Here is a 12,178-nt window from a genome sequence, read left to right on the forward strand (position 1 = left end):
TATATGATCCCCTGAGCCTGCCAGGAGCGATTTCTGTGTGCAGAGCCAAGAGTAACCCCTGAGCTAAGCACTGCTGGGTGTAGCCCAAAACCAAACAAACAAACAAACTAATAAAACAAAAAAGCTACAGGGCTTTTTAAAAGACTGAGGGTTAAAGTTGTTTTTAAGTATCTCTTGGTTCTAAGTTTTACAGGTAAAAAGTAATTTAATCAAGGCTATATTTGCCTGTGTTATATTTGGAAGTAAATATTCAAATATATACATACTTAGTGCAGCGAAGGAAAATTCATATTTAGGCCAAATAAATGTTTTTAACTATGCTTGTAGAAATATCACCCCGTCAGGGAAGTCTGGTCAGCCATCCACGCTGAAAGGAAGGGCCTCTCATCATTGTGACGACAGCAAATAAAGAAATAGTCTAGGCAGCCTCCCCCCCACCAGTTCCCAACACTGCCTGGGATATGAAGAGAACTCTAGGCTGGTGAGAGTCCACTGGCGAAGTCTTCCTGGAGGAGGTGCCCAGGGAAGGAGCAGAATCTCAGCACACAGATCAGAGCAGCTCCAAGGTGGAGAGGAACTGGAACGAGCTAAAAATAATCATTGTTAATAACTTTATTTCTTTCCCAGAGCTACCCAGCATACCACACCCAACCCAACCCTTCAAACCCTAAAGAAGGGCCCTAGAAAGACTGGGAGCTTAAACTTTCCCTGTAGGCTTTTGTCCTTGGCTGAAATCCCCACTGGTCTGAGCAGCTGGAATGGAATGTTCCTGGGATGGAAAGTCTGTCCCTCTGCCCTTCCCTTAAGAGACTTCTTCAAGGCCTGTGTGTATATGTTTGGGGAGTGGAGACAGGAACTGTTCTGGAATTCCTGATATGGAGATGCTCAGGAAAAGCAGCGGTCTGTTGGCTTGTGCTTTGTCTATCTTCTGAATTCAACAGACCAGCTTTGTCCATCCTTAAGGCCTCCATCATATTTTGGGCACTTGCTGAGACCTCCCAGTTACCTACCTCCTCCCAGTGCCCCCAAGAATATAGTCAGAGAAGTTCTCTGGCTCAAAGAAGTTTGTCCAAGAATAACCAAACAAGACTGAATTCCAAGTGTGTCCTATTCCAAATCTGGGATATTTTCTGCCCCTCCACAGATCCTTTCACTCTCTTCCTCAGTCACCTCATTTCTTGACTCGTTGGCACCAAGCATTCTAGTCCAAGTGTGAGGCAAAAGGAAGCAAACCCAAGACCTGAGCATCCCTGGCCTTCCCTTCTGGAAGCCAAGGGTGCCCACTCAGACACACACACACACACACACACACACACACACACACACACACACACACATACACACATGCACCCCTCTTGACCCAATAGGGAACTTAGCTGTGAGGTATACCTAGACCTGTGGAGGGAACTTTTTACAGCCCACCACCATCTCATTATCCCTCCTCAGAATTGAGGTCCAGAGAGCACTATGCCTAGACTTCAAAGTCGAAGTCCAGAAATGCCACCAAATTGAGCCCTCACTAGTTTAAAGAATGAAAAGTCAAAATGCCTAAAGCATAAGGGATCTCCACTGACAGGTTTTATGTCCTGGGTAAGTCACCTGACCTCCTTGACCCTTGTCCTCCTCTCCTGGAGGTGGGAGATAATCACCTTGACTTTGCAGAGTGGACAGGGAGAGTGAAATAATATTGGGAATAATATGTTTAGTACAAAGGAGCTGTAGAACTGGAGTCCTGGGCTTGGTTCTGAAAGCATCACCTGGAGCAGAGCAGAGCGATTCTGCTTTGCACAGAGCCTTGGAGGACTGATCTAGAATCAGTGCATTCATTGCTTCTTTTGACCAGGGTGAGCTCATGGAGGGAAGGAAGGAGGTTCTCCTAGCTGTTCCAGACATGAGCTCCCCTCCCTCCCTGGGACAGTGTCTCCTTTCATCTGTATTTTTCTCTAAGGTCTGGTTGTCAAGGGACGAAAACCCGAGACTGACAACTGACAGCCCAAGGAGCTTTCGCTGCACCTCTATAAGGCCAACAGCTCCCAGGGCAGTGGCAGCACAATATTCTGGGTGAGAAATCTGGAAGCAAAGGCTCAGGCTTTAAATCAAAGAAAGCTACAACTTCTCTTTTCTGGCAAGAAAGGTCCCAAGGAACTCCTTTGCACCTCCTCTCTACCGCTGGCCACTCATTCTATCAGAAGTTCAAAGTATGGGGCCAGAGAGATAGCACAGCGGTAGGGTGTTTGCCTTGAATGCGGCCGGCTGACCAGGGAGGGACCCGGTTTGATATCCGGCAACCCATGTGGTCTCCCAAGTGGTCTTCCAGGAGTGATTTCTGAGCACAGATCCAGGCGTAACCTCTGAGCACCTCTTGGTATGGCCCAAAAAACAATCAATCAAGTTAAAAAAAAAAAAAAAGTTCAAAACTAGGAAGACCAGCATGGCACCCAAGGGGTCTTTAGTGCCTTCTGAGGCACTAACCCAGGGCACAGCCAGCCCCCAGGCCACACCCCTCACCCAAAGAAGCAGTCTCACACTGCCTTCTGGTGGTGGAACATAGTTGTACTAGGCTGGGGCCACCAAGTGGGAAGGGGGCTTCCTCAGGAGAGCTCCAAGTTCACTGTACAGAATCTAGCCCAGACTCCCAGTTCCAGGCACCAGTTTGGTTTTTCTTCTATGCTGAGATTCTGGGCTCACTAGAGACATCAATGAGATACCTGTACCCTTGAGGCCAGAGAGATAACATGGAGGTAGGGCATTTGCCTTGGAAACAGGAGGACAGTGGTTTGAATCCTGGCATCCCATATGGTCCCCCAAGCCTGCCAGGAGCGATTTATGAGCATGGAACCAGGAGTAACCCCTGAGTGCTGCTGGGTGTGACCCTCCCCCAAATAAAAGATACCTGTACCAGTTCCCAGGGATGAGGTTACTAGAAATTCGTTGGCGAAGTCAGGGATGGGGGGGGGGGGGGGTTTCTCCTCAGCACAGACCAGTAATTTGTGAAGGCCTTAAAACTGCACCCCAGGGCCCAGAGAAACAGTACAGCATGTAGAATGCTCAACCTACATGCAACTAATTCAGGTTCAACCTCCAGCACCCCATATGGTCCCTTAAACCCACTGGGATTAAGCTTTGAGCACAAACAGGTGTGACCCAAAACCAACAATAATGAACTATCCTGGCCAGAGAGTTGGGGAGGGGGGGGTTGAAGAGTGTAAAATAGGCAGAGCATTTGCCTTGTGCGTTGCTGACTACGTCAGTTGCTGACCCAGTCCCATCTCAGGCATACCATATGGCCCCATCAGTGATCTATAAATGCAGAATGAGAATGTGGCAAGGCAAAAAAAAAAAAAAAAAAAAGCCTCCAGGCTTAAAAGTCAACAGGAGGCCTAGCAACCCATGGTACCCAGGAGTGACCTCTGAGCACAAAGCTGGGAGTAGCCTCTGAGGACCACTAGCATGACCCAAAAATAAAAAACATTCCTACAACACAAACTTCACACACACATACCCTCTCCCCAGTCAAGGAAGAGTACCTGGACAGGAAGATGGACAAGAGGCCTTCAAAGCCTCTATCTGGTTCAGTGCCCTGAACTGTGGTTAGGATTGCTGACCAGGAAGAAAGTGATGCCTCATCCAGGGGCTCCTGGGTGTGCCAGGGAAGGGTGGGAGATGACTTAGTTGGCTGAGGGGTAGTAGACAGTGTTGAAAGGAAGAGTTAGGGTTCATCTGGCAGAGAACAGGACTGTCCACCACCCATAAACTAGGGACCAGTTCTAACTTCCTACCTCCCTGCCCTGCAAAACAGGACAAAGCTGATTATTGACAAATCCCAGAGGAAAAAAAAAAAAAAGGCACCATGATGATGGTGCAGAGCACTTATGCCATTAGCTAAAAGCTTCTCCAGACCAAGTGTCTCCCTCCTATACAACCCAGAAAAAAAACCAGTCCTGGCCTCGGTCCACTGCCGCAGTCTGAGTTTCCCACTGGGTCACCTCCATGAATCCATATTTTCTTGGAGCCTCCACTCAAGTGACTTAAGCAGCTTTCAGACGATCCTCCCCCTTGGGAAGATCTGGATGCCAGCACATCTCCACGCTTCTCTGGTCCCCAAGGTCTCTTAGTCTATAGTCGAAATCCCTGCCCTGACTTCCCTTCCCCAGCTAAGGTTTGGGAAGGCCTTGCTACTGTTAGCTGGAAAACTAGCCTCAAAGTTGTGGGGGGACCAAAGTTGAGTGAGGACCCCTTGGGTTTTGTCTTTCAGACTCAAGACATTAGGATTCAACCACCCTCCTTTGACCCTGTCATTCTCATTCTGCACCTCAATTCCAGGTCTCAGCATGAGGTCCCACTGTGCCCAGAGAGAAACTGAGGCACCATCTGAAGCAGGGCACCATGAAGATAAAAACCAGCTCCCTCAAGCTCAGCCTCTGGGTAGGAAGAGAAACTGGGGAAGAGCACAAACAGGCTTAGGGCCTAGTTCGGCTCCTACTGCCATGGTGACCTTGAGTTTCTAAAGTATGAACTTCAGCTCCTGGATCCACCAGAAAAAGCAGACATGATTTAAGAAAATAAAATATTCTCTCAAGATTTATGCTTGACTCGCTGTAGCCCTCCCTGAAACCCTCTCTTCTTTCCGGTAGTGAAGAAAACCATTTCAGAAGAGAAGTGATGGGTAGAAATGGTCACAGGGCTGGAGCACAGAGACCACCCCCACCTGCACCAGATGCCTCTGAGCACACTTGGGTGCAGCCCCCAACCCCAAACAAACAACAGAACAACTGACAAGGACAGGTGCAGTTAACTCAGTTGACAGCCATTCACAACCAAGGGTTGGGGCCTAAGGGGTGTGTGGACCCCAGAGAATCTCACCTCAACTCTGGCCCTTAATTGATTTTTTATTTTTGCTCGGCTGTTTGGGTTTACTCCTGGTCTGTGCTCAGGAAACTCTCCCAGGAGAAGTGGGTGAAAGGGGCTCAGGGGATGCCAGGCTGGACCAGGGTACCCAAGCATATCCAGGAGTGACCTTTGAGTATAAAGTTGAAGAGTAGCCCCTGAAGACCACCAGGTGGCCCAAAAGAAAAACATTCCTCCAACACAAACTCCACACACACATACCCTCTCCCCAGTCCCTAGTCAGGGAAGGGCACCTGGAAAAGGACAGGAAGATGGTCATGAGGCCTTCAAAGCCTCTGTCTGATTCAAGGCAAGTGCCCTACCCGCAGTACTGTCTCTCCAACCCCAGGTCTGGGCCTTTAAGTCCCCCTCCCCTTCTAGAAGTCAAATGACACAGCTGCCCTCTTGGGGCCTGTTAAAGAATATTGCTGACTCCATCCCAGGAGAGCTACCTTGGTGCTACCTTAGAAGCGCTACAAAGATTGGGCCCTAGGCACATGGCTTTGGGGGAGGTTCCACCGTGCTTCCTATCTTTACAAAGGCATAGAGAGAACTGGGGGATAGGGAGTGGGAGGGTGGGAACGCATACAGGTGTGCCAGCCGCCACCCCATCCTGATCTCTCATTATCAGGTCCCCCTTTAGGAACTGAGCAGGGCAGTCCAGAGAGCAACAACCCCAACAATGTTGGGTCCCCAACAATGCAGGTGGAGGGGTTAGCACTGCAGGCTACACAAGTCAAAATTCGCCGCTAAACCCATCTGGATCTGTGCACCCCCAACTTATCCAAGTCTGTAATGAGGGCTACAGTGGACAGCTTTCTTGGCAACCCTGCAGCCTCTGGGAACTGGAAGAAAGAAGGAAGGAAGGAAGGAAGGAAGGAAGGAAGGAAGGAAGGAAGGAAGGAAGGAGGGAGGGAGGGGAGGGAGGGGAGGGAGGGAGGGAGGAAGGAAGGAAGGAAGGAAGGAAGGAAGGAAGGAAGGAAGGAAGGAAGGAAGGAAGGAAGGAGAGAGGAAGGGAAGGGAAGGGAAGGGAAGGGAAGGGAAGGGAAGGGAAAGGAAAGGAAAGGAAAGGAAAGGGAAAGGAAGGGAAGGAAAGAAGGATGGATCTCGGAGACACCAATCTACTAAGCGCGCACCTCAAAAACTCTTTTCGGGAGGGCCCCTAGGCACCAGGCCGCCTCCTCCAGCAGTCCCCGGGTCGCTCGGTCCGTCCGAGTGGGCGATGCTGTCCATCCCTCCGTCTCTCGGCACCTGAGCGATGGCAGGCCGGGGACCGGCCGGGGCTGCGGGCGTGGGAGGTCAGCGCTGGGGGGACGCCGGGCCGCGGGGCGGGCTGCGGCGGAACGGGGACTCGGGCTCGCGGCCGTGGCCGCGTCGCAGGCGGCCGGCGCCCCAGGGCACGCAGCTGCCCAGGCCCAGGGCCGAGGCGAGCAGGGCGGGCGGGCGGGCGCGGCGGCCTCGGCGCTGCCCCTTCTTGAGCCGCGCGCCGTGCGCCGCCAGGTAGAGCTCGGCCTGGGCCACGCCGCCCCCCAGGCGGCCCAGGCTCTCGGCGCGGTGCGCCAAGCGCAGCTCGGCGGCCAGGAAGACGCGGTGCAGGTGCAGCACGCGGCTCTCCAGCTCCGACACCAGGCGCCGGCGGCCCTCCACCTCCAGCAGGCGCCGCCGCGCCTCGGCCAGCTCCAGGGCTCGGCCCCCGGACCCGGACCCGGACCCGGCCCCTGGCTCTGGCCCTGGCCCTGCCGCGGTCGCTGCGCCGCTGGCCGGCCCGGTGTCCCCCCGCGCTCCCCGCTAGGGCCCTGGCGCCAGCGCTGCAGCTCCTGCCCCTCGGCCGAGCCCGCGGCTGCCGCTGCTGCTGCTGATGCCGCTGCCGGGGCCGGGGCCGGGGCCGGGGCCGGCTCGGTCCGCGGCGAGCCCGGAGCTGGGGTCCCGGGCGAGGTCGGTGTTGGGGGCGGGGGCTGGGGCGACGCCAGGGGCTCCCGGAGAGGGGGCGGCGGGGACCCCGGCTCCGCCGTCCCTTCCTGGGCCCCCGGGCCGCAGGCGCTGATGCGGCAGCCCGGCATCCCCCGCCCCCGGGCGGCCTGGAAGCGACGACGGTCGGCCCGCGAGTCCGGCCCCCGCGCGGGGGACGATGGGCACGGAGCGCACGCGAGAGAGGCGGTCGCAGCCCCCACGCCGGCGCGGGGCCACCGGCGACCCCGCGTCTTATAGCGCGCGGGGAGGAGCGATGGTCCGCGCAGCCAATCGGGGGTTGGCAGGACCCAGACTGGCACGACCCGGCCTCGCCCGCCGCACCCCGCGCTTCTGCAGCTAGGGCGACGGTTCCTTCGAAAGGTCACTCGCGTCTCGGTCCTAAGTCATAAACTCTTTCAGAGCTTGTGCTTGGCAATTGCAGCTTCAGAAAAAAAAGATGGAAGGAAGGAAGGAAGGAAGGAAGGAAGGAAGGAAGGAAGGAAGGAAGGAAGGAAGGAAGGAAGGAAGGAAGGAAGGAAGGAGGGAAGGGAGGAAGGAAGGAAGGGAGGAAGGGAGGAAGGGGAGGAAGGGAGGAAGGGAGGAAGGGAGGAAGGGAGGAAGGGAGGAAGGGAGGAAGGGAGGAAGGAAGGAGGGAGGGAGGGAGGGAGGGAGGGAGGGAGGGAGGGAGGGAGGGAGGGAGGGAGGAAGGCTGAACTAGAAACCCCTTCTTCCATTCTTCCTGCAGCCTCGGTGAGCTTAAATATTAGCAAACAGCCTTTAACTTAAATGCAGGGAGACAACTGGTGTCTGGGTGGGGACCTGGGTCCATTGGTTCCCCTCCACTCAGAGACCTTTGCTTGTCAAACGACAGCGCTACTACTGAGTCTGACTTGACTTTCAGAAATCTTGGTGGACCCCAGAGGAGCCCCAGATCTCACGATGTGCAAACTTTTGCCATTCCCTGATGGGGGGGGGGGGGGGAATGTCACTACTCATCTTACACAGAAGAGAAAACTGATTCTCAAAGTGGAACGGAGTATTGTTCAAGGTCATATTTCAGATGGATGACTGAACTGGACCATTGACTGTTACAAGCTCATTCATTCATGCCACCTTGGGGACAAAGCTACTGGGATTCTGATTTATATTGGCAAAATTATTGGACTGAGTTCTGTCCATTTCTGCCCAAGCAGAAGTGACTTACAACATCTCCCAACACTGGCCTAAACATCTGTGCGTGCCTGCCACTATTTACATTATTTTTTTTTAATTTTGGAGATTCAGGTAACACCTAATTCAGGAGTTACTTCTAGTTCAGTGCTCAGTGGCCACTTGCAGCAGTGCTGGTGATCAGGGGGCTATGAGGTGCTGGGTATCAAGCTCAAGTCTCTCAGTTACAAACAAGCACACTGGCCCACTGAGCCATCTCTGTGGTCTAAGGTTTGCATTCTCTTGAGGTGGCATCAGAAGAACCGGTGACCCACCCAAAGGAATTAACACTTGGATTCAATATTAGAAACCAGGGGCATGAATAGTAGATACTACAGTGGATAGGGTGCTTTCCTTGCATGAGGCCAACCCAGGTTCAATCCCTGTACCCCATATGGTTCCCTGAGTACCACCAAGAATAATTCCTGAGAGTGTAGCCAGGAGTAAGCCCTGAGTATTGCTGGGTGTAAATCCAATGCCCTCACCCCCCCCCAAAAAAAAGAAGGAAAGAAAACAGAGGGAGGGAGGGAGGGAAAGAAAGTTTATGGATCCCAGGGAATCATCCTAAAAGTGACTATATTAATCACTGTGATCTATAAAACCTTTCCTAGAAAAATGGGCTTCTCTATTCTCTTAACTGTTCTTTTATTTTATTTATTTGGGGGGGGGGGGTTGGTTTGGTTTTTGGGCCACACCAGGCAATGCTCAGGGGTTACTTCTGGCTATCTGCTCAGAAATTGCTCCTGTCAGGCACGGGGGACCATATGGGATGCCAGGATTCAAACCACCTTTGATCCTGGATCGGCCATTTGCAAGGCTTATGCCCTACCTATCTCTGTGCTATCTCTCTGGTCCCTCTTAACTGTTCTTTGGAAAATAGGAAGTGCAGGTAGGGTACTTGCCTTACATACTGCTGAACTAGGTTCAATCTTCAGTACCAGATGCTTAGCACGGAGTTGGAGAGATAGTACAAGGTGCAGAGATAGACAGGGTGCTTGCCGTGCATGTGGGTGACCAGATTCAATCCACAGCTCCTCATATGGTCCCCCAAGTCCTGCCAGGAGTGATCCCTGAGCACAGAGCTAGGAGTAAGTCCTGAGCATCACAGGGTGTGCTCTCCCCTGCCCACCTACCCACCCCCCAAAAAAGAGAAAGAAAACCTGCTCCTGTGATCACAGAGATGATGGGTTTGGGGGAGAGAAGAAAGTCTTTTATCTGCCATTTTTCCAGCAGTAAAGCTCTTTCTTGACAGTCATCCTGTCTCTAGATGGAGTGGCATGTCCCCGCCCTTGTTCTCTAAGTGCTTCAGGTGCTTTGATTAAGTGAGAGTGACAGGCTGGTTAATGAGTGTAGGCGAGGCAGCCAGGTTTGCAGCTCCAGGAAAGGGCTTTCATAGGAGGAGCAGTTTCTGGAGGAGCAGAATCCCAGAGGAGGTTTAGAAAGGAGCAGGGTAGGGGCTGGATTGAATGACAAGATCCTGGAGGTTCCTAGGACAAGGTCAGGGGGGTAATCTCAATAAATGCAAGAAGAGAGGTTCCATAAGTTGTATTTGCTCAGAGAGAGGGAATGAATTTAGTGGGACATGGACCCTCAAGGAAAAGGGCTTAATAAAGACATAAAGATGAGGAAGACCTCTTCATGCCCCTCATGCTGTGCTGCAGTGCATTATCCCTTTATATAATCTCCTTACTAGCATGACCTTGAGTTTTTCTTTTTTTTTCTTTTCCTCTTTTTTTTTTTTTTTTTTTTTTTTTTTAGAAACACCCCACCACCACTGTGAGGACAGTTGACCAGGTCACTAGTCTCAACTTCTGAGGATGTGACTGGGGGAAAGATGATTGGCATTAATCCCCAATACCCTGCCAGTTCTATGGATACACAGAACCATAATATCTGAGTTCAAATTCTATACACACTATTTAACTGGGTTAGCTAGGGCAAGTGGTTTCTCTAAGTGGAAATCATCAAAATGTGTTCACCAGGGGCTGGCGAGGTGGCACTAGAGGTAAGGTATCTGCCTTGCAAGCGCTAGCCAAGGAAGGACCGAGGTTCGATCCCCCGGCGTCCCATATGGTCCCCCCCAAGCCAGGGGTGATTTCTGAGTGCTTAGTCAGGAGTAACCCCTGAGCATCAAATTGGGTGTGACCCAAAAACCAAAAAAAAAGAATGTGTTCACCAAATAGATCAACATCTCCATCTCTTCACTTTCTAAAAGAGGGGCTTCATTCGCTTTTTCTTCCTCAGGAGACACCCAGGCCCAGAGACCAGGGACTTATATAGATTTGCTCAAGGTCACACACAAACACAGTTCTGTACTGCTCCAAGGTCATCCTTCACTTCCCTGTTCTCTGAGAATCCTCCTGTTCCTATCCTCTCTGGCATCTCCCACAATTCACAAACAAATAAGAGTTTGTTTAGGGACCAGAGAGATAGCATGGAGTTTGTAAAGCGTTTGCCTTCCATGCAGAAGGACGGTGGTTCGAATTCTGGCATCCCTGAGCCTGACAGAAATGATTTCTGAGCATAGACCCAGGAGTAACCCCTAAGCGCTTCCGGGTGTGACACATAAACCAAAAAAAGAAGGAAGGAAGAAAAAAAAGGAAGGAAGAAGGAAGGAAGGAAGGAAGGAAGGAAGGAAGGAAGGAAGGAAGGAAGGAAGGAAGGAAGGAGGAAGGAGGGAAGGAGGGAAGGAGGGAGGGAGGGAGGGAGGGAGGGAGGGAGGGAGGGGTGGGAGGGAGGAAGGAAGGAAGGAAGGAAGGGAGGGATGGAAGGAAGGAAGGAAGGAAGGAAGGAAGGAAGGAAGGAGGAAGGAAGGAAGGAAGGAGGAAGGAAGGAAGGAAGGAAGGAAGGAAGGAAGGAAGGAAGGAAGGAAGGAAGGGAGGAAGGAAGGAAGAGAGAAAGAGAGAAGAAAGAAAGAAAGAAAGAAAGAAAGAAAGAAAGAAAGAAAGAAAGGAAGGAAGGAAGGAAGGAAGAAAGAAAGGAAGGAGGGAGGGAGGGAGGGAGGGAGGGAGGGAGGGAGGGAGGGAGGGAGGGAGGGAGGGAGGAAGGAAATGCAAAGGTAGAGCTTGTTAAGAATGGAGAAGCCAGGGCTGAAACAATAGGACAGCAGATGGATGTTTGTTTACACTCAACTGACTTGGGTATTTCTAGCATCCCATATGGTCCCCAAAGCCCACCAGAAGTAATTCCTGAGTGCAGAGCTCAGAGTAACCTTTAAACATTGCTGGGTGTGGCTCAACCCCTCTTCCCCAAATTGAAAAGTCCCTTGCTGCATTGATTTAAGGTTCACTAAATGGTTCACTCATTTAGTCAATCTGACGATGATTTGATGATTGTCAGATGGGTCTTTGCCCTTGACAACCACAGAGTACAGGGGGGTGGCAGGAGAAATCACCGACAGGTTAAGAGCTTAAGGACTTTTGCATGAGGGCTCTGCTGTCTGTGGGCAGCACCAGGCAATAGGAATTTAGAGCAACAGCAGACCCACTGACCAGAGAGTTTCCCACAGATGATATTTAAGCTGAGCTGAAGGATGAATCAGTGAGTGATACATAGATGGAGATGGTGGGAGGATGGGAAGGGGGAAGGTGCTAGATGGGGATGCCATGTACCCAGAATGGGGGTGGAGAGTGAGAGAGGTTTGGCATTTCCCAGCTTCCTTCCCAGCTTCTGTAATGATCCGCATGTCATACTCTGTTTCAGTCACGCCAGAACCACAGGCAGGCTCCCCTTTTAGATCACAGCTAACCCAACACTTCTCAGCTATTGCAAATTATTTCCCTTCTGATCTTTATTCTGGTGGGAGGAGGTGTTGGTTTTTGCATCACACCTGGTGGTACTCAGGGGTTATTCCTGGCTCTGCATTCAAAAATCACTCCTGGCAAGCTCGTGGCATATGGGATGCTGGGGGATCAAACCAGGTTGGCCACATGCAAGGCAAATGTTCTATCTGCTGTGCTATCCCTCAGCCCTCCCCTTTGATCTTTTTTTTTTTTTTTTTTACTTTTTTCCCTTTGATCTTTATACAAGCTACACATTTTCCTTTTTATAGGAAAGAAAAAGGAGGGCAGATACTAAAGGTTAAAAAAGAGGGGGGCCTGAGTGATAGCACAGCGGGTAGGGCATTTGCCTT

The 12,178-nt window shown here is 51.8% G+C and overlaps 1 protein-coding gene across 1 annotated transcript; it reads right to left on the bottom strand.

Annotated features, from left to right (window-relative positions):
- Window positions 1–276: 276 nt before the first annotated feature.
- Window positions 277–7,043, bottom strand: TRNP1 (TMF1 regulated nuclear protein 1). Its single transcript, XM_049775013.1, is given in 3 exon segments — window positions 277–587; window positions 6,024–6,657; window positions 6,660–7,043. Coding segments are annotated over 2 exon segments (759 nt in total). The 5' UTR covers window positions 6,948–7,043; the 3' UTR covers window positions 277–587; window positions 6,024–6,186.
- Window positions 7,044–12,178: the final 5,135 nt, after the last annotated feature.

Source organism: Suncus etruscus, chromosome 6 (assembly GCF_024139225.1).
Source record: "Suncus etruscus isolate mSunEtr1 chromosome 6, mSunEtr1.pri.cur, whole genome shotgun sequence".
Classification (NCBI taxonomy): domain Eukaryota; kingdom Metazoa; phylum Chordata; class Mammalia; order Eulipotyphla; family Soricidae; genus Suncus; species Suncus etruscus.